The sequence below is a fragment of the Linepithema humile genome, chromosome 5 (assembly GCF_040581485.1).
Source record: "Linepithema humile isolate Giens D197 chromosome 5, Lhum_UNIL_v1.0, whole genome shotgun sequence".
Classification (NCBI taxonomy): domain Eukaryota; kingdom Metazoa; phylum Arthropoda; class Insecta; order Hymenoptera; family Formicidae; genus Linepithema; species Linepithema humile.
In genome coordinates this window covers 15,830,626-15,851,867 of record NC_090132.1, presented here as the reverse complement: position 1 = coordinate 15,851,867, position 21,242 = coordinate 15,830,626, and the positions used below count along the sequence as shown (strand labels likewise).

Genomic DNA, 21,242 nt, shown 5'->3' with positions numbered 1-21,242 from the left:
ACCTAATTTGTGTGTTTATTTACATAAAAGTGTATTTATTATCTAATACGTATATTATATGTATTTTGTTTACAGCAAATAGATTGGTACGTACCAATCTATTATTTAAACAAATAAATAAATACAAATAAACAAATAAATACATTATATGTATTTTGCTTGCAGCAAATGCGGCTTACATTAATAAATTAAGTAAAACGATTCTGATGAACTGATAAACACCCTATATAAAGTTGCAGTAATCTTAATATAATTTTACTTTTGCAAAAAGATTTTTAATTGATGTTACAGACCTTTTACGGTTTTTTATATCATTTTTTATTTCATCTTTCTTAATATAATTTACAAAAAGTCGCTTAACTCTCATATAAATCTAAAAATATAGATACTTATACAAAGTATAATCTGATAACATAGAAAATAACAGGCGTTTGATCGCTTGCACATTTGCAATTTACGATGTAGACGGCTCTCGTTGTACGTAGTATATTGTACATTGCATATATCACTATACATTAAGTCTATATCGAAAAGAACATCTACGCCAAATATTTCTTTGTCTATCTTATTAAGTGCAAATTCCGACCAATATGATATTATCTACACCACAGTTTAAAAAGACTTAAGTAAGAATTAAAATATTTCGTTTTTTAAAATTCAATTAAAAAAAAACATCGCATAAATGTGTGCGCTTGTCGGCTCGTATTGGCAATTAATTGAATTTGCACTTAACTAGATCTTTCTTAAAACAATCCAACTTCAGTTTTACTTATTTATTATTTTTCTATCTCATTATGTTCCTCTTTTCTTCATTATTTCTTTCTTCATTGCTGCTTCATTGTTGTCTTTTTTTATTCTTATGCGCTATTTATCTCTATTGCGCTTTCTCACATACTGAAGAAATTTCATTCTTTCTCTCTCTCTCTCTCTCTCAGCAAGCACATATACATAAAAAATTACATTTCCGTGTTAAAATATAAATGTGTAAAAATTTCAATTTACAATATATTTTGTCTTAGTAGTCAGTTGATAATATGTTGGAATAATGATGATTTCTAATAATTCATATAATTAATTTTTACTTTACACTAATAAATCTTTAACATTTTGAAACAAATTATAATTTTTTATATATACTGTTCTGATTGAAAAAACACATTAAAAAATATATACTTATGTTGACTTATTTAAAATTTATATACTTATAAAGTTTATTTTATTCTAAAGTATCTGATCACATTCTGAACGGATTGATTTTAAATGCGTGATAAATGCATTACTGATATTACATACATAACTTTCAAAAGTAATTATAATCATAAATTGAATATCTTGATGAAATTAATAATCAAATGTTCGCGGTTTAACAAACATTTGTCCGTGAATTTTTGAAAAAATCATATAACATACCTAAGATAATAATTACATTATTATTATTATACTTATAAAACATTATGCATATTATCTCATGTACAGTTATTCGACTATCCGAATTGCAAATATGTGTATAAAATAATATACACATACATATCAGGTATTTATAAAATTCATGGGATTCCTATCACAACGTTTTGTTTCGAAAATCATTTAGAAGTAAATTAAATTAAATTAATAAAGAACAACTGAATTAAATTAATGTTTAACTTTATGATCGCAATTGTATGCATATTTGAAATGAATATGGAATTTAATTTAATCTAATTTATTTCTATTGTTTTCGCTTAAGACAAAGCGTTGTGTAAAACAGCTCATATCTTCAAACGTTCGTTAACTAAATTTTCAATATTATTCGTAAAATATGTGTGGAAAGTCAGTATACATTTTATAATTAAAAATTACAAAATGATGATACTCTCTGCTATTGGTAAATATTACTTCAAACATTAAACTCTTGTATTTTGTAGTCAATTCTATTCTGTCTTTTATTTGCAACGCATGTCAACCGAACGCAAAGCACAATCAGCCAAATTGTTCGAGTATTCAAACACATCGAAATTTAATTTAATCATAATAGATATTTAAAAAAAATGAAATGATAAATTATTTTATAATGTATTCGATTAACGGTCGCTCTCATATTCTTTGAGATCCACTGAAACGAAGGTATATCTTTGTGTCGGCGCGTAGACCAAAAGGATCGCCTCCTCGGTCGGACGGTGTACATTTGGAGTCTCACAAAAGGACCATTAACGCCTTTCTTTCTCTCTCTCTCTCTCGCACCGGGGTGGGGAAAAAAGGGGAGAAAAATATTGATGACATTCGCCTATGGCCGAGAATATTTTTAGAAGGGAAAAGCGGGAGCAGTAGCGGGAGCAGGTATTTTGCGCGCGGACCGAACAGGCACAAAGCCGTATTGCACCTGCCACGGTGGCACAGGATGTTACCTCGACCGCAAAATTTGCATTATCCCTTCTCTCTACATCGGCGGGACAAAAGAGTACTCAGCGGGAATTCCATAATTATCCCTTCTTACTAATCTTTTAAATCCCGATATACACATATTTATATATAAAATTAAATCTTTGTGGTTCTTTATTTAATAAATTTATTTAAATATATATATATTTATTTAAAAAAAGAAATAATCATGAGATTTAATTTCATTTAAAGTCCTATGTACTATATGTGCACTCGGGATTAATTTGATTTTTTCCCCCTATTAATTCATTTCGCAATCGAAATGCGTCACGGAAAGAACTATAGCTTCGCGCGAGCCCAGTCTCTTTTTCTTTTAGCGAATACTTTAGAACAAACAATGAAGGCACATTTTTGGTATGCGTTTGTTTAATCGTCTTATTCTTAAAAAAGACTATTGCTTTATCCAAGTCATGTAATAATATTTTGTCATTTTTTTAAATTCTCTGTATATCTGCTCATGTCTATATTATTATATTAGGTCTAAAAAATAATACGCAATCATATGACTGTACTGCGGAACGGGAGAATTAAGCTTTTCGCATCTAATAACTATTTTAGAATTATGCACGCGTAGATTCCTTGAAAGAATTTGCCAAGGTCTCGTAAAAGCTTCAAAAAAATTTTTAAGTTTTATCTACTTTCCGTATGCTTCAATTCCCGCATTGTCTATGTCAAAAGTGCATTGTCCTCGCGTTATCTCTGTGAAAAATATATAAGCCATGCAGATTTTCGACAAGTTAGTTACTTTCTCTTCTCTCAAAAATATCGTACAATCTTCAGAAAGACATTGTTCCTTGTGAAGAATTTTCTTCACATACTTCATCTCTCTATATCTGGAAACTCGATCTGGAAGTAGCAAAATCACCTGCAACACGTGCGAAATTTCTATCGGCCCATTATATCGGCGATGGTGAAGCCTTGGCGTGTCGGTGCAGGCCGAGGAGGTGGCGGTGGTGGCTGCGGTGTTGGTGCTCTGGGTGGCCTGGCCGCTTCTTTGTCACGTTCTCTGTTACGTTCTCTCTCTCTGCTCTGCTCCATCTCTCGTTCCCTCTCACGTTCACGCTCCTGAATCTCGAGAAGTACTCTAGAGGGACCTGGCGAGCCGATTCTTCGTCGGTAAGAAGTCAATATGAGCGGCGGTGGCGGCGGAAGAGCAGCTGGTGGATTCTGGGTGAGCGAGTGAGGCGCGGAACCGCTCGTCACCGTCGACGGTTTCACGGCGGGCAGGAGATCTCTTCTAATTTGAAGCTGAGGTCTTTGAGGAAGAGACGGCGCGGATCCCGATGTTGTGGGTGCGGGCGGCGGCGCCGACGGCCCTTGAGAAGGATATCCGGACGAACTCGAAGACGCCGAGGACATGGACGATGTTGCGGACTTCGATGCGGAGGTCGAGGGTCCTGGCTCGGGGCAGTCCTCTTCCGGGCTGTCGTCGTCGCGCAACGCTTCTTCCAACGCTTCCGGCGGCACGTCACCCACAGCGTGGGTGAGTGTGTGTCTCCTGAGATCGCAGTTTCTGCGAAACACCTTGCCGCATGACGTGCACTCGTAAGGCTTGTGATCCGTGTGTGTTAGAAGATGTGTCTTGAGATTGCTGCGCTGGTTGAAGCTTCTCGCACAAACCGGACACTTGTGCGGCGATTCTTCCATATGCAAGATTTTGTGAACCGCGAGAGTGCGGCTCTGGCAGAAGCCCTTGCCACATTCACCACATTTGAAAGGTTTCTCCTTACTGTGGATATACCTGAAAGCAAAACAAAGAAAATGACCGTTTTTTTTTTTCAAATTTAAAACTATAATACTGCAACATCGTTCAATAAATGGACGATAAGATTTAAATATAAATAAATTTCTTACGCTTGAAAAAAATTTTTTTAGTATTAAAAAGTTGACATTCTAATTAAAAATTTTGAAGTTTTATGCTCCATGGCGGATTTTTAATCCGCTATTTATACTTTTAACTTTATTGCTGAACAATTCAATATTGCGAGAAAAATTAATACAATTAACAAAGAATAAAATTTAAACAAATTAATTTTTCACATTTTTTATATTATTTTTTATTAATTTAATAAAAATAAGTCGTGTATTATACCTGTGATCCCTAAGATGATCCTGCCTCCTAAACGCCTTGCCACAAATGTCGCAGGAATACGGTCTTTCATCGGTATGAGTTCGCTCATGGATGAGAAGATTGTACGATTTTGTAAACTGTCGATTACAGAATTTACAAATAAACTGCTTCTTCGGCCTGGATGCTCTGCCAGGTGCACGAAGTAGCCTGCGATCCAAATGTTGGTGGGCTAATGGACCACCCGGTGGGTACAAAGCAGAACTACCTGGAAAGGGACCGGCAAACACCGAATAACCGGGAGGTGCTTCCAGGAGGGGAGGTGGCGGTATGAGAAGTGCTCTCGTCAATTCCTTTCTTTTGTCAGCCATCATGGCCATGATTTCGTAGTTTGAGGAACTTTTTCTAGCTACTGAGGATTCAGGACCAACTTCGTGTTCCGAGTTCGTCGATGATGACGAAGAGGGCGGTGGCCCGGTTAAGTGAGGATGCATCTCGCCCGGATAAGGCGTGAGATGTAATCTTGAAGGCACGACAGGCACGAAGGCTGATGACTCCCGGTGATGAGCATGACCCAGACCAGTCACCAAGCTGTGACGGTGATGGTGATAAGCCGCGAGAGTGCCAGACGGATCGAATCCTCTCGAGGTCGACGTCGCGCCAGAGCTGGAGGACGACGAGGCTGCGGAGGAACCTGACCTTGGAGACGGTCCAAGTCCCAGGTCCCGACCTCTACTCGTCTCCTCTGAAATCGTGGCCGAAGCCGACGTAACTACGATGTCGGTCGGCATACCAGTTGCAACTGAAAAATAAGAATAAATTACATTGATTAACATTACCACTAGATCTGATTAGATCTGATTTTTTTTGCAAAATTAAAGTTTCTTAAAACATATTTAATTATATATTTTAGCATTTTTAAAAATACCGAACAAATCAGCAAGCAATTTTAATCATAATTATATATAAATTCTTACGAAAAAGTTATATTTTAAAGAAATTTTGTTTAATAAATTTACTAAAATAAGAATACATAAGTTACCGGTAGATCTGATTTTGTTCTTTGCAAAACTAACGTTTCTTAAATCATATATTTAATTATATATTTTAGCATTTTTTGGGTTTTTAAAAATATCGAACAAAATCGATTTTAACATTACTTGTTGACACATTAATAAATATAAACATTAATTAATAAAAACATTGATAAATATAAACAACAATAATGAATATAAAAATCAATGCACAACAGTATAAATCTGATAAATATATTATTTGTTTATGACTTGAAAATGCATTAAGATCTGAAAATGTTCGGATTAACATTAATTTTTAACGTTATTAGTAAATTCTTTAGTTAAGTTCTTCTTAAATTTTAGTGCTTTATTTTGATATTTTATCGAAAAAAAAACTAGATTAAATTTTTGACACATGCGTTGCACCGTTATGAATTATTCAATACTTCTATACAATTTTTAATTTTATCAAATTGTTGCTGACTTATTTCCGTAAAATGTATACATGATTTCATTTTTCCAATATTTTATATGTACATTGCACATATATTTACTTATACTTATCTCTATTATCTCGTTTAAAATAATGTAAATGTTCAGTTCGCAGTCAAGTAAAAGCACATGGTCTTAATTCTATTTTTTCTTCTATTTCGATCATTTTCAATATCGCAAATTTCTTTCATATTCAAACTAATTTTATTTTAAACAAACAAAATTTTTATAACATTTTAAGTTTTCTGTACGTTTCTTCACGATACGCATGCGAGTTTTTAAATACACATTCATATTAAACTCAAATAAGAAGTGTGTTTGAGAGCAATATAATCCAGCATGGAAAATATTTTCTAACACCGAATCAACTATTGACAATAAGTTGATATACTTATATCTTATCTTATATCTATATCACATAAATCGTCTTATATGCATGCCATATATTATATTCATCGATATTTTAATTAACATAAAAATGTAAAAAGCAGCACGTAAAAGGTATCGCGTATGATTGATAATTCAACAAACGCGTTAAAGCCGAAATCCACGTTGTTAAACATTACATTTTTGTGCCATGTTTGATAAGAATTATCATAAAATGCCGCAATTGGCAGTTTGCATTAATATTCACCTAAAGTGGTAATACGCAAGCGTTAACATTTCTTAACTTTCTGTTTGGTAATTGGCATTTTGTATTGATATTTACCTAAGGTGGTAATACGCAAACGTTAACATTCCTTAACTCTCTGTTTAATTGCGAAATAAAGAATTCTATAATTGATCAGTAGTTGCGGATTTTAATCGACTTGAAGAGAACCACTGCATATCAGTTTACCGCAAACTTTCGCAATCGTATAGGAAATAGATATGGACAATGTTGAAGGAGGTTTTCTATTAATCACACCTCACGTATCCATTTTGCTAACAAAACCGCGCGTACATTGTTTTACAGGTGCGCTTCTCGAAGGCAGCAGACGAGCAGCAATTTAAATGATAATTCGATCGTAACGCGCTCATTTCAGCCTACCATTCGGCGTATCGGTGCTGCATGCGTTTTACGAACGCGAACTGGTTATCTCCGAGAGCCGAGCACACCTGCCAACATGGCTTCCGCGGACCCAGCGGTCACGGCTAGTCCCAGCAGCCATGTTGGAATCGCGAATGTCCGTAGGGACGCAATGAAGTGGACACACGATGGACCCGCTATTTTCGGCGCATAGAGAATCCCCAATTATATTTGCTGTCTTTGTCTTACCTGGACGATATTGACGGAGAAACCTTTTTCAGGTCTCCCTTTCAGTCTCCTCTTTTCAGCCACCAACGCATCTCCTCCGCCCGAAATTCCTTATTGGTCCAACGATCGGCCACGGAAGCATTCGTCGTATCTCCGGGGACATCCACTCCGAGATAACAATGACTGACTTATTCGCGTATCACTATCTTTTTTTCTCTCGTACACATGAACACACATACACGGGATCGTGGGAACTGACGTGTACTTTTCCGTCGCACTTCCGATCCCGCTCCGATCTCGTCCGGTGAACCGCGCGGTAAGGCGCTCCTCTCAAAGGAGCCGCGCGCGCGGTTAACGCACTCTTCTCTCCTCCACGATGGTTAAAAATTTTCCAGAAACTTCGCAGTTTCCCCTTTCGGGGAAGAAACGACCGAGCTGGGAACGGTACGCGCGCGCGACGCTGTTTCCTACGGGAGAACACGAAGGAGCGCGCGAGTTACTGCGTGTCGGACGCCGCCAGGTAGGCTTCCTCAGCTCACACCCACGCAAGCGAGGCTCATGGACGATTCGCACACACGCCACACACCTATACGGCAGGGCAACTCGCCTGGGAGTCTTTCCGTTTGGCTGCCGCTAGTAGCGCTGCTGCTGGATGCTGTGCGGCGACTGCCTCGCTCTAGCGCTGCCTTTGGTGCGACAGAGGCGAGTTCCGGCCGGCTCACGGCTGTCGGAGCGAGATCGACGGACGGTTCGAGAGAGCGAGCGGCGCGGGAGGGCGAAGGGTGCGCGCGGGGGTTCACCGGTATCCTATCCACCAGTACCTATGAGGCGATGCCGCGCAGGTTGAACGCAGGAGGTTTAGGTAGGGACGTGGTATGAGGAGCAGGTGCGTAAACTCAAACCTGAGCACCCATCCTCTCTCCTTCTCTCACTCTCGCTCTCTCCGTTCGGTCCCGCAGCTACCGAGTGGAATTTTCTCACCTTGCACATTCGGCGCTCAGCCTTGCCCGATGTAAACCATGCGCGCGCAATAATGTAGATTTGCATCGAAGATACGGTTTCTCGTTCAAGTTTCAGAGGCAGGGGAGACCGCGTTGCGTCCGCAAGCGCTTTGTACGCCAGTGCACATCCACGTCCAGGTGAACGTTTAGGCACTGCGTTCGTCGCTAATCCACTCCGAAAGCAACACTACACTGCTAATTCGATCCAACCCTCCAGATCAGGTAGCGCTTCCGCTCTCGTGAAGGTAGCGCGACTGCCGTCCGAGACGCATTTGTCGCAGTGCTTGTCCGTGGTTGTCAGGTAGACGGATGAAAAAACCGTGAGGCAGGTTGTAAACGCACCTGTAAGAAACCCGTGCCACGCCGGCACTGACGAAGGAGATCGGTCGAGCGGAAAGGGGAGTGCGGTCCGTGCACCCCGCCAGCGGCAGTCAGAGAGATCGAGTCTCGGTCTCACCGTCTCCCTTCCTCCCGCCCTCCCTCACGCCCTGTCCTTCTCGATCTCTCCCTCAGCCACGCTTTATCCTCCTTCGCCGTCCTGCTGCGGTCCCGCTTCCACCTTCGGCTTCTTCGTTCCCTTCGGTACCCCCGCAGCCTCCACACGTTTGCCTCGCTCCCCGCACGCTCCCACTGTCCTTCGGCGTTTCCTTTTTTTTTTTTTCCTTTCCGTCTCTTTCTACTGGCAGCAGCCGCCGACGCCCAGCCGGTTTTACACCGGCAAATCGATTCAACCTTACGTACGTCTCGCTGGAACGAGCGCGGTTCTAGTTCACGGATTCCGGAATTTGCTCCAGTTGGATAGAATAAGCGGCGCGATTGTTCGTCGCAGATGAGTCGTCGTTAGGCTGATACGCGAGACGCGAGTTTCTTGCTGCCGTTGAATGGTCTTTTTCCGCCGTTTAAACGGCGATTTTTATGTACGCTCAGTAATTGAGTTTAGATCCAGAGAGAGAGAGAGAGAAAGAGAAACATGGGGCTTCCCGTTTAGCTGACCATTGCTTTCTTCTTGTTTTTGTCAGACGAGGTAGTCGCTCCAGATGGTCGATACTGTGAAAGACTTTTGTGTACTAAATACAAGCGTTTTCACGCATCCCCGATACGCTTTCGGCATCATCTGTCTTTCGTGAATTCAGCAAAGATATTGCTATACATTGCGTTTAGATAATTTTATTTCCATTCAATTGTTTTATAAATGTTCTTACGATATCCAAAACGAATTTTCGATAAGGATGAAAATTTTAATATTAATTTCTCGACGAAAACACAATTTGCGAGCAAACTTCAGAGACGAATTTGATCCATCGATCCGTGGCGTGGATATCAGATCGAATTTCTCAGATAATGCTGCCGTCAGCTGGCTCTAACCAAGAAGTAATCGACTAAAAATGTTCTCTTGTAGTCTCCTTTTACTCTTTCAAATACGATGCCTCCTCACCTGTACGGGGAATACTCGTGATGATATAAAATGTAATATGATATCATAAGATGAAACATAAGAAAGATATAAAGTGAAAAATATCGCATTTCATTCATTAATAGATACCGATAAAGGAAAAATTTATTATAAAAATATATAACAATTCATAGATTTTAATGTTATTTTTCTTTTATATATATATATATCGTACATCATAATTTTTTCTTTCATATTCAACATCACTTTACAAACGTTAAAGATATTTTAATGATTAATCAGAGAAATAGAATTTTCATAGCATTCTGTATCGTGTTTTCGAATAAGTACAGAAACTATTGTTTCTTGAAATTTCTCCATACACTCAAAAAAATATTTCGCTGATGTAGATTTCTAGATATCGCAACAAGAATGTATCGCTATTTTTCGTATCTGTGAAAACATTGTTTGTCACATATAGAATTTATAGCAGTAATGTTCTAGCAATAGCTTCTGAAAAATTTAGGTACCATTGCTAAATGTTATTCATTGCATGATCTAACACGTGATTGATCTTATATACACACAGAAAAATATCATTCTATTGCTAAGAAAAGTAATTACTCGGCTTACTTTTCTTTTTTTAAGTAACAATTATCTTTAATAAAGAATATTTTCTTGATAATAGTCTTAAAATATACTCATCACAAATTTTTGATAAACTCATTATCATATACTCAAAAGAAGTAATTAGTTTTTGGTGAAGAATATTATAAAATTGTATCAAAGAAAAGTCAGATTTGGTTAATTTAATAAGCAAATAGAATTCTTTTTTTAATTTAATATTCTTGATTGAAGTATTAAACTTACTGAGATCAAAATATATTTTGAATAAATTTGATGCTTATGATAAACTTACGATAGATTTGCGGATATATGAACTTATAAAATACTTAAAACAAGTAATATTTACTTAAATACAGTATGTATTTTTCTGTGTGTAGATAGGCGCTTTAGAGAAACTTTCTTTTTAAAGTTCACAAACAATACAGATATATATTCTGTTTCTGTCATCTAAACTGATTAAGTAATTACATATGCGATATCACAACAGTTGCTAATCATTTATCTGTTTTAGTTAATTTTTTACACCTAGAAAATTTTAGCTATTATTGCAAGATCATTTTTTTGAGTGTACCGTATCGAAATCGTAAAAATATGTATTGGCAAATGCGAAGTTGCTGCAATTCTGAACACGTGTACCACCAACGTCGAAGATAAAAGGCCAGCAAACGAAAGTACTATTCATTAGCAATGGCTGTGAACATGTCTCCATAATTGCATATGGATTTTTCGCACACAATTGCACGAATATCACGCAATGTGTCGTGTAAAGCCGAGTGAACGATATCGTGTCTGTCAATGTTTTATTGGCAAATCTTGTTATTAAACACGTCCGCGTATAAAATCGTACATGTATTCTGATATTTCAAATGTTTCCTTGCATTACACAAAGTAGAATTCCATCTTGAGTTCTGTCGTGAATTATAGATCGTCTAAAATGAGTTTAAAAATGTATAACTAGGTAACGTTAAATCACGTTGTAGTATACGATAATGTCAGAAATTACGTCTACTTGACAGAAAGCACTCGAGACTGGCAAAGAGTTACGCTATCAAAGTGTGGCGTCGTAGCCTCCCGTAAAACGAGTATGCGACGGCGTATGGAAATTGATAGCATGCATTTCTGTGCTCGTCAGCTTTTCAAACATGCTGCTGCTGCTCCACGCGAGCCGTAACACAGTTGAAATACGCTAGAAAGCCGGCCTCGCTCGTCGGCCGGTCTCCAAACGATTATTTTGTGAATTCACATTTTGCGACTCGTTTTGCTCAGTTCGGGTACCTGAAAGGGGACAAAGAAACGAAGGAACGTTGACGAATCGGCCGGTAACGATCGCCTCGTAACGGTACGCGATGACGTACATCATCTCTTTTCCTAAAAGGTCGAGATGCCAAGTACAAGGCCACCTTGACTATCCTTGCGTGAGAAAAAATTACGCTTGAATGGACGATACTTTATATTTACATAGCATTAGCCTTTTGCGGCGGAATGCGACGTGTGAATGGCAGCGCGCGTTACAGTGCGTCATTGTTTTGAGCTCCGATTAAAAGTACGAATCTCCCGTAAGGCCGCATTGGCTGCATCGAGATTGCGAATTGGAGATTAGAATTCGATTAGTCAAGTAATATCAATCTTAGCCCACTCTACTGATAGATCGAATTCCAATCTCTCTCCAGCCTTCGCAACCTTCAATTTTCAACGCATAATCTGAGTTTTATTCAGTTTCTCTAGCAATCAATTATGCTGATTAATAGAATGTAACCATCCGGTTGAGATTTGTAATGTATCTTAGTACAAATCTTTACATTTTTATTCCAATTAAACGCATTGGATGCTAGATGTGATTAAAAGCTAAAAGATGGTATACGTAGAGGAAATTTACGATTCTACGCTTTCTGTTTATTTCCTCCAAATGTATAGTATGATGCATGACTCGAGGGAAATGCGGCGCAAGAAAATGCATTACGTCACATAAAAGTGCGATATACGCGGGAATACGCGTCTTCGACGTTCGTAACGCGAGCGCGATTGCAAACGAGCGCTCGTGAACGCGATATTCAGTGCGTGTCGCGAGAGCTCTTTCACCGCGATCCGTTAAACCCTGCTCGCAGGTATCGAATAGCCTAATGTAAAATTAAAAGAGCTCTTTATGCATGTGCCGCGCGCGTATGGAGCGTGGCAGGGTTAAAGCTCTCTTGTCTCATCCGCGCTCATGTGAGTACGCGCGGCGTGAGTACAACGCCGCAGCGTTGCTACAGCGTGCAACTGCCTCTCACGTTGTTTTGTTCACTGAACTAGTTCCCTCTCCTCTCGTCTCGCCGATTCATTCCATCACTACCAAGCTCGGCATCTTACCACCACCATCGCTATCACCACTACCACCGCGCGCGCACCGCCGTCGTGTGGCCATAAGAGCGCGTTGCCCACAACAACGTCATCGAGATCACCGTCGCGCTGGGAGACAGAACGAGAGATGCGGCGCCGAATGGAGGTGGCACCGAGAGAGACGGCGAGCGTTTAAGTGAGGATTCCACCGAATTCGTCGAATCACTATGGAATTTCTCGAGCGGGAAGAAGTGTGAGCTGGCTGCGCAAAGCATTCCTTGGGGATAGCTGTAGCTCTTTACATAATTCTTTTTTTTTTTCTCTATTTTTTTCCACCGCATTACATTTGCCGCGGAAGAAACTTGTGGAAATTCCACTTTGTAGACGCGCTACGGCGCTCGCCGACGGAGAAGAGAAAGCCGAGGATGAAGACAGAGACGGAGCGTCGTCGGAGCGCGCTGCGAGTGCAAGCGCAACGGATGCATGAAAAAGGGAGTGAGATGCGCAGCGACGTGGGGCGCGCAGACCTCGAAGTACGAAGAACACGGACCGGCCGCCGCATACCTACACGACGCGTAATGAGAACATACCAGCATCGTTCGGCCTGCTATCTGCTATCAAACGGATACCACCGGTCCAGCCGCGGACGATGCGCGCAACGCGCCCCAAGCAAGCGAGACCCAAATTTATCTGCGCGCATCGCCGCCGCGCGGCTGGCTGCGCGCTCTCTTAAAAATCTCTCTCTCGATATTTCATTGCGATCATCGTAATTGAGATCTCGGCTTTTCAGCTATTCGTTCAGCGCTCACCGTCGGTTCTGTGCATGTGCTCGATCGATCGAGCCCCCCCGATTGCCGCCACGTCGAGTCTTAATCATCATTCCCGACGATGATTCTCACTGCTTCGTACGATACGAAGCAGAATCAGGCATTGAGGCTGTCGCTGTTGCTACACTTTGATTAATAAACAACTTCGAGAGAGTATCACGCTTCTCAGAAACGTTGTGTATCATTTAATGAATATGTGTTCGAAATATTAACAAATACAGGAATTATTTTAGTGCGAAATGCTTGACTTGTTACACATATCTCATTGTTGCAAAATGTTTGACTCCGTTTATTACTGTTTTCGTGCAGTCTATCTGACAATCTATTAATATCGCATGCATGCTGTAAAATTGCATGCATTTAAATGTTAATTTACTCCCTACGACACATTATTATTGACACCGAAAAAGGCCTGATGACAGGCTGAAACGTTTGTTTATTTCATTTAAATGCATGTTTTTGCACGAACAATTGGCTCTTTTTGCTTCTTTATATTTCAATGTTGATATTTAATATTTATTCGATAAATAAAATTATAGGACAATAATTTTATCTCTTCAGGTGACGAAGATACATAAAATGAGTAAACAAATAATATTTGAATATGACGTTTGATCGATAATACAAGAAAAACACTCAACTCAAAGTCGGTGTTGAATAAAAATTGGGGTAAATGACATGTACATTCCATTCTAACGTTGTATTAAACTTTCTATTTTATTATCTGAAATTTTGAGCGGTTGACCTGGCTCCGTTCGATTTACACAAGCTTTCGATTTTAAACGATGTCGTTCCCTAATAAACTCTAGTCGACGCGCCGATCGTAAAACAATGTAGTTCGTAACGACGATATCGTCGGTATGCCTTGTTCTTCGCGCCTGCATCTTCTTCCTGTTTTTCTCTTCGCTGCCTCTTCATATTTGCTGCGGTCGCTCTCTCATCGAAGACGCTATTAAATTCAGCGCCACGCCGTCGCGACGATGCGCACTGTGTCTCGTTCGTTTAACTCTGTATATCTACCGTTCCCTTTTCGCATATACAGGATTGTCACATTGAGAATCCTGTATCGTCATTCCGCTGCCATTTTACGTTAACTCGTTTTTCAATATTTTTCTCCATCAATACACGAATAAAACACAATACACGCTAATAAAAATATGTCTAAAAGAGAAAATAAGTTTATATAATTTATGTACTATATATATATAGTTCGAAAGAAGTTTAAAAATGAAAAGTTTTCTCTTAAAAATGTTAAGAGTGTCTCTGAAATCATTGATACACATTTGAACGATTTATTTAGATCATTTGCATTTAACTTTTCCTTTCAAGAAAATATGAAATCAGTAGACATCACATTTCTGAATTTTTAATACGAATAAAGTAAACATTGAAAATTTTTTGGCCAATAATGAGCCTTCGATTAAAATATTCTTAAAGTTGCATTTAAAAATAAAGTTTTCTTATCATTTTTTTTTATTATAAAATTTATTAATTTACCAAGACAGCCGTCATGTGTATCTTGTTAATTTAATTTCCATTAATTGTTCGAAAAAATGTGTACCGATAATTCCGGGACACCCTATATACACCGGTAGGAGCGGGCAGGATCAGTCTGAACCTGATGTGCCAGTGTAGGGTTATCCTCTCCTTAAAATGTACGCCGGTCTCCTCACACTTCCCACCATATACGCGAAAATATGCGCGTGATTTTTGACAGAAATGCGCGATGTCCTTGGTTTTTTCTTCTATTGCACAGATAACGTATGCACGGGTTTATACAATCTAGACATGCCTGCACGCGCGCAGTTGCTTCGTTTTTCACGTTCTCACGGGCAGAATCCCGCGATTAATACAAATATTGGCATTGGTAAGAATAGCGATATATTGGTTAATGGCAATTCCACATGCACATGTACGCCGCATACGCGTAACTATCGCTACGCATGCACGTATACGCGTATTGCGACTCGCAAAGTGTATATTTTTCTCTTTCTACCGATTCGCTGTTACAATTAATTAATCGTCCGATGAACGAACTTCGTCTCGTTCTTAAAGATACTCTCCTCAGCTTTAGAGTTGTCTTCGTGTGCGTATAGAATTTCAGCGACAAACAGCTTCGAAGGACATCCATTTTCGCAGACATATCGAGACCGCCGCGGATAGATCGTGTCGTGATAATCAAGAAAATTCAGTTTCTTCAGTGTCCATCATTTTTACAAGCACATTTTGATCAGTATTCGTAAAGTATTACGTCGATGATGAGATATACAATGGACAGGATGGGATTAAATGGGAAAGATTAACGCGCCTCTAGCGATGAGTTCTAAAGTACAGTTCGAAAATTGAAATTCGTATAATCTTAGTGAATTTGGATTTCGATAGGGACTTTGTCATACTTATTCGCGACAAAGAAAATGCAACAACTGGCGGAAGGTACGTTTTTCTATTTTGATAGCGTGTTTCGAAAGTCAAGTTCACCAAGATTTCAATCTCTGCTCAAATAGTTTCGATGACGTTTAATGGACTTGCGAATTAAACTGCTGATAAACAATACCGATTACACAACGACGATACGCGCGATGAAATTGATCGCACAAAATGGGACACAAAATGCACGTTTTCAACGTTTTATTTGAACAATTTAACGTGACGTCACTGTTAATCAGCAGCTACAATGATGATCGTGACGATGAGATTGAATAATGTTGCGTCGAAATGAGAGTCTTGACAACATCCGCGAGTGCGTGTGCCGATCGTCGAGGTAACAACGGCGATTGTCACGGATGTTTTTCACAACGTCTTAGGAACCGGAAGCGGGTGCGGACGAGGATATTTCCTTGGACGATCTTCGCTACTGCGACTCGTTGGATTCGTCGTAGGGCGGATTGTTTCGCATCAACCTATCTTTATCCATCGGTCGATCGAATATTCGAGGGCGGCCAACCACCTGAAAATAAATACACGTGACGTGTGATAGAGTGAAATCGTGAAAGCGCAACCGACAATTACGCTTTATTCACCGTTTCTTATCCATTTCGGACTCGGTAGCGAAGATATAGCTTCTCTGCGTGGGATCCGGTGGCTGCAGCTCGAAAGCGTGCTTCCTGCCGCCGGAACTCGGAGCGCTGCTATGCACCCTAAAACCGTGCAGACACGCCACGCCGAACGCCTTCTCGGCGTTGGCGTCATCGTAGAAATATAGCGCTGCGTCCTTCAACACGCAATAACGCCGGGACCAACCGGTGGGCGAGGACGTTTTCCGTGCGTGTTCCTGCTGTTTGCTCAAATATCCGAAACAATCTGCCCTCTGAATAGCACACGCAGCCATTTCTCTCATCCTTAGCGAAGAATCCAGCCAAGTGTCAATCTGAGAAAAAATAGTAGGCGATTATTTAAAAAAAAAGAAAATTTGTTCAAAACTATCGAAACAAACTCGTAAAATGTTTGCAGAATAATATTATATAGTTATTTAAATAAAATAACTATATGAAAAATTTATATATAATATATGTAATATAATATAATTTATATATATATATATATATATATATATATATATATATATATACATTTAAAAAAATTTAAAATTAAAAAAATATATATTTTTAAATTTAAAATTACTATATATATGTATATTTTTTTTAATGATTGAAAAATTAGAACAGCGATTCAATTTAAATACCTGATCGTTCCTCTCGACAGCTTCACGTATAACCGTAGCCCATCGAGCCGCCGCATCTTCGGTATCGGCTGCCAGTCGTAGCGTCGGAGCACCGTGTTTCTTTATCGCGAAACTGTGCACTCTCAATTCAGGCGTATACTCCACGTCGTACTTGAGGAGCATTACTGCCCCTACCGGTTGCGAATCCTAAGACAAATATATTCTAAATATAAACTGTCTCGATTTTCATAGATCGAACGTATTGGCAATTTCCATTTGAAATTTTAATCTCACATTGAAATTTCTGATCATTATATTCTCTAAAACAAAAAGCAAATATGCTTTTAGTTTTCTACAAAACGTACTTTAAAAAAATTCTCATTTTTTTTATTATTAATTCTAAGAAGACTTTCTACGTAGAAACTCATAAATGTGCATCATGTGTTTATTCCACAAGTTTGCTTGTATTTTTTAAAATAGCAATTTTTGCTTACCGCGTCAGTCTTGTAGCAGTACAGGCAGTTATCACGACGAAGAGCGAACCATCTTCGAACCCATTTCTCCGCGCTCGACGACGTCGATTTCCTCCACAAGTATCCCGAGTAGAGAGGTGCCTCTTCGCTTTCTTTAACTCCTGCACGCGCAACCCGCGGCGCCAATACGTTGCAGGTCCTTGCGACTTCCAGTTCCAGGACGTCCGTGCCGGAGTGCGCCAATCTCACGACCTCCGAGTGCGTGGCGTCCATGACGCTTCTGCCGTTCACCGACATGATGATGTCGCCAACCTCGAGACCGGAACACTCCGCGGGCGTGTCTGGCTCGATCGCGGAAACCACGACGGGCTTGGAGCCATGAATGCGGAAACCGAACTCGCCGCCAGCTTCGCGTTTTACGATCACCCTCTTGTCACTCTCTGCGAACACAAAACATGCAACATGAGCTTAACGCCGCTTCTCCACACTAAGGCGGAGAAATATATAGATCAAAAAGTAATTTATATTTATATTCTTGAAATAACACCTACGAGTATATTATTTTATAAAAAAAATAAAGAGCTCCAAAGTAATTTTTTTATAAGTGAGCGTTAAGATTATCAGAATCTTGTTTAATCTTGAATATATTTTTTATTTGCAAAAAAATATATACGCAAATATTAAAATGCATATTTACGATAATTTGTGAGCAATTTTTTTCATTAATGGTAATTTATTGTCGCATTAAATACAAAGTTCAAAAAAAATTTAACTAATCTCAAGTTTGTCTAATTTTTTATATTTTTAATATTTCTATAATGCGTATTATTTCTTTGCATTTATATTTCTGCATTTGTGAAAGGAACATTACGTACTCTTTATCGTGTTATTTCATATGTCGAAGTAAATCACTTTAATTCCTCTTACTAGTATTTAATATGCGAATCCATCCCACTGGACGGATTATATTTAGACGAGAAGCATTTAATACGCGAGCAAAGAGAATCGTATGTGAGGTGGTAAATTGTTAAGCCTCTCGCTTTATAGTGACACCACGTGGTATCAGTATCGAGCGGCTACCTCGAGAATAATGCGACACGATTATGTCTATGCGAGACACAATCGGGCAAGTAAATCGGTCATTCTAGATCAGAGAAGATCGAAGCGGAAGAAAAACGGCATGCAAACGTTTCGCGCAAAAAGGTGCGAAACGCCGCATCAACGTGCGCTACAAACGTAGTCGAGCATATTTAGGGCCTCAGACCTTTCCCTTCCGTCATGCAGAGGCGACTCGTCGCCGTCGTCGTGCCGCTATCGAGCCGCTTTTATTTTTCACGCCGTTGCAGGCTTATCCATTTTAGTCCTCGCTTTGATCATGAACGTGAAAGACGCTGGAAAAAACGCAACTTGATTGCGCGCGCGAAGTTCATCCTATACGGCGTCGCAAGCACTACCGGATGCAGATATACATAGACAGTGCTACAGCGTAGTGTTATTCCGTATATATCCCAGGTTCACCGTACGTCCTGCCATCCGTAGATTCTTTGACCAATTTAAACTTAAAAAAAAAAAAAAAAAAAAAAAATGTCGATGTACCAATAAAGTCGCAAACATAAATGTCACGCTTTATCAATGAAATAGGTCTTCTCGTAGTCGCTATGTGAACTTATATCGATGTGTGCGTACTTGGACGATGGCAGATGTACTGATTAAGACAGCCTTGTCTTGGCGATTCTTGGCCGACCCTCGATCGAAGTGTATACTTTGAATCTTTGTGTCGGGAGAAGAACTGGTATCTTCGCTATGGATATTTATGTTGCCGTTAATTTGGCGCCGTAGCGCGCCAAACAGTGCTTCATGAATAGAAATCAAGCCATGAATACAAATTATCCCCCGTAGTCTTGATAATAACGCTCTCTAGTCAGCTGCGCGTTATAATTAAATCCGCAAGAGCGGAAAAAATTAATTTCTGCAATAATCATTTAACGCAGCGCGTACAGAGTGAAGCGGGAAAAAAACTTCGTCTCTGTTTATTCTATTCGCTACAACCAACTGATTTCTGCGCAAAACACCAAAGCAGGTCAATTTTGTTTCCGAAGGGGATGGATGCGTGATAGATCGGAAAATTTTCCACCCCATATTTTCCAATATCCATGCAAATATGAGAAATAAATTGTTTTATATGAACATTTTCCACAACAAACATTTCAACTTCAATAACATAATAATTATACGAACGCATCTCCATGTGCGATTTCGCATTCTGAAATTGTCCCGTCTAATTTATATATGCTCAATACAAACAATCAATTAACGAATGCAAATATCGCTTATGATCGAAACGATTCACCGCTATTTTCCCCCCGCTTTTTTCGCAACATCATTTTCAACCGGAGGTAAAGGTGTATCAGCCTCACGTCAGCGCGTTATACCTGTCGTCGTTACGCCATATCTCGCCAGAGCTTGACCCTCCCTACACCAGACCCTGAGCATGCACTTCAGCAGCTCCTCCAGAGCTTGCTTCAATGTCACGTCCTTGTCCATTTTCGCCGTGCACTCGGAACCCGCGGAATTACACACCATCGTCGGTCGTTAATAAAACGAACTCTCTCTCTCTCTCTCTCTTTCTCGAAGTGAAATCTATTACTCGCGCTTGTCCGCTTCTTTCGTGTCGAAGAAACGCTTTCTTATCACGTAGCGCTACCCTCGCATCCTTCGCCGACGAACGTGCCCGCGGTCGGAGATGAACTCGCGGACGTATACAGAAAACGGCGGATATTCGCGAAGACGGTGCCTCGAGCCGGCGGCCTCGTGGAATGCGGCTCGGCGCCCTGACCCACTGACTGCCGGCCAAAAGCTCCTTCTTCAAGTCACCACCTCGCCGGCCCCCTCGTCTCCGGCGCCCTCGTGCGCTCCCCGTGGCTTGCGAGCGGTGTGCCGCGCTTCTTCGTCGGCTTCGCGCCGGCACAAATCACTCCTTCCCTCCGACTCCGTCTTCCTTCTCTCCGCACCGAGCAAGCCGGACTTGAACATCTCGCACGACGGCGGTTCGCCGGGTGGATTATATTTAGACGACGGAGTATTACGCGGCGCTTATTTAAAGAATCGGGAAGAGCGCCCCTCTCCCCCCCGCACCCGCCTTTCTCTCTTTACTCGTGCTTTTTTTTGCTCCTTATCGTGACCTAAATTTTTTACCTCTCGCCCTCTTAATCTTCGTCCCTAATTTAGATATGCATGAGTCACCACTTTTAACGAGAGCGCAATTACATATCATTTTTATGAATTCGGCTTCATCGCGAAACTTATTTTTGCAAAAAATCCTTGCTTCAGGTCGCTTTATTCTGTATAAGTTCACCCTGTTTCGTGGAATTTACGTTAGAACATTAAACTAAATCCTATTCCTTTAACTGTGATTTAATCGTTTATTTATCTTTCCCGTCTCGCGTCATTCCTGACACTCTCTTTCCTCCTCTTCCGGTTTTATCTCTTTTCACGCCTCTCTATCTCTCTTTATCTCGTCCTTGTTTATTTTCCACCTAACTCTTCCTCTTGTCAGATCTATCGCAGGATGCCTTCGCGTGGGACGGTTTAAGAACATTCTTTGGTGATGCGCAAATCGACGTTGATGCGGCTCGTTTGGACCGCATGTCACGTGTCGAATAATCTCGCATGGAGATTAAATATTGCAATGCGATTTAAGAACGTCTAAA

General features: G+C 40.1%; 2 protein-coding genes and 1 long non-coding RNA gene across 4 annotated transcripts; 1 reads left to right on the top strand and 2 right to left on the bottom strand.

Annotated features, from left to right (window-relative positions):
- Positions 1–294: 294 nt before the first annotated feature.
- LOC105675872 (sister of odd and bowl) lies at positions 295–8,616 on the bottom strand. The gene is made up of 3 exons (XM_012373347.2): positions 7,253–8,616; positions 4,511–5,288; positions 295–4,159 (listed from the first exon to the last, which is right to left on the bottom strand). Exons 2-3 carry the CDS (start codon positions 5,275–5,277, stop codon positions 3,304–3,306), a joined length of 1,623 nt encoding a protein of 540 aa, XP_012228770.1. The 5' UTR covers positions 5,278–5,288; positions 7,253–8,616; the 3' UTR covers positions 295–3,303.
- A 3,525-nt stretch (positions 8,617–12,141) lies between these two features.
- LOC137000155 (uncharacterized) lies at positions 12,142–13,638 on the top strand. The gene is made up of 2 exons (XR_010890487.1): positions 12,142–12,824; positions 12,956–13,638. It is a non-coding gene; the product is annotated as an uncharacterized lncRNA (long non-coding RNA).
- Positions 13,639–14,096: 458 nt separating this feature from the next.
- On the bottom strand, positions 14,097–21,036 carry LOC136996945 (uncharacterized). Of its 2 annotated transcripts, none has more exons than XM_067356087.1 (5): positions 19,965–21,036; positions 17,554–17,972; positions 17,081–17,266; positions 16,419–16,765; positions 14,097–16,345 (listed from the first exon to the last, which is right to left on the bottom strand). In XM_067356087.1, exons 1-5 carry the CDS (start codon positions 20,113–20,115, stop codon positions 16,294–16,296), a joined length of 1,155 nt encoding a protein of 384 aa, XP_067212188.1. In that variant the 5' UTR covers positions 20,116–21,036; the 3' UTR covers positions 14,097–16,293. The 2 variants fall into 2 exon arrangements, with proteins under 2 accessions (XP_067212188.1, XP_067212189.1); XM_067356088.1 differs by lacking the exon at positions 19,965–21,036 and adding an exon at positions 18,797–19,459.
- Between the last annotated feature and the right edge of the window lie 206 nt (positions 21,037–21,242).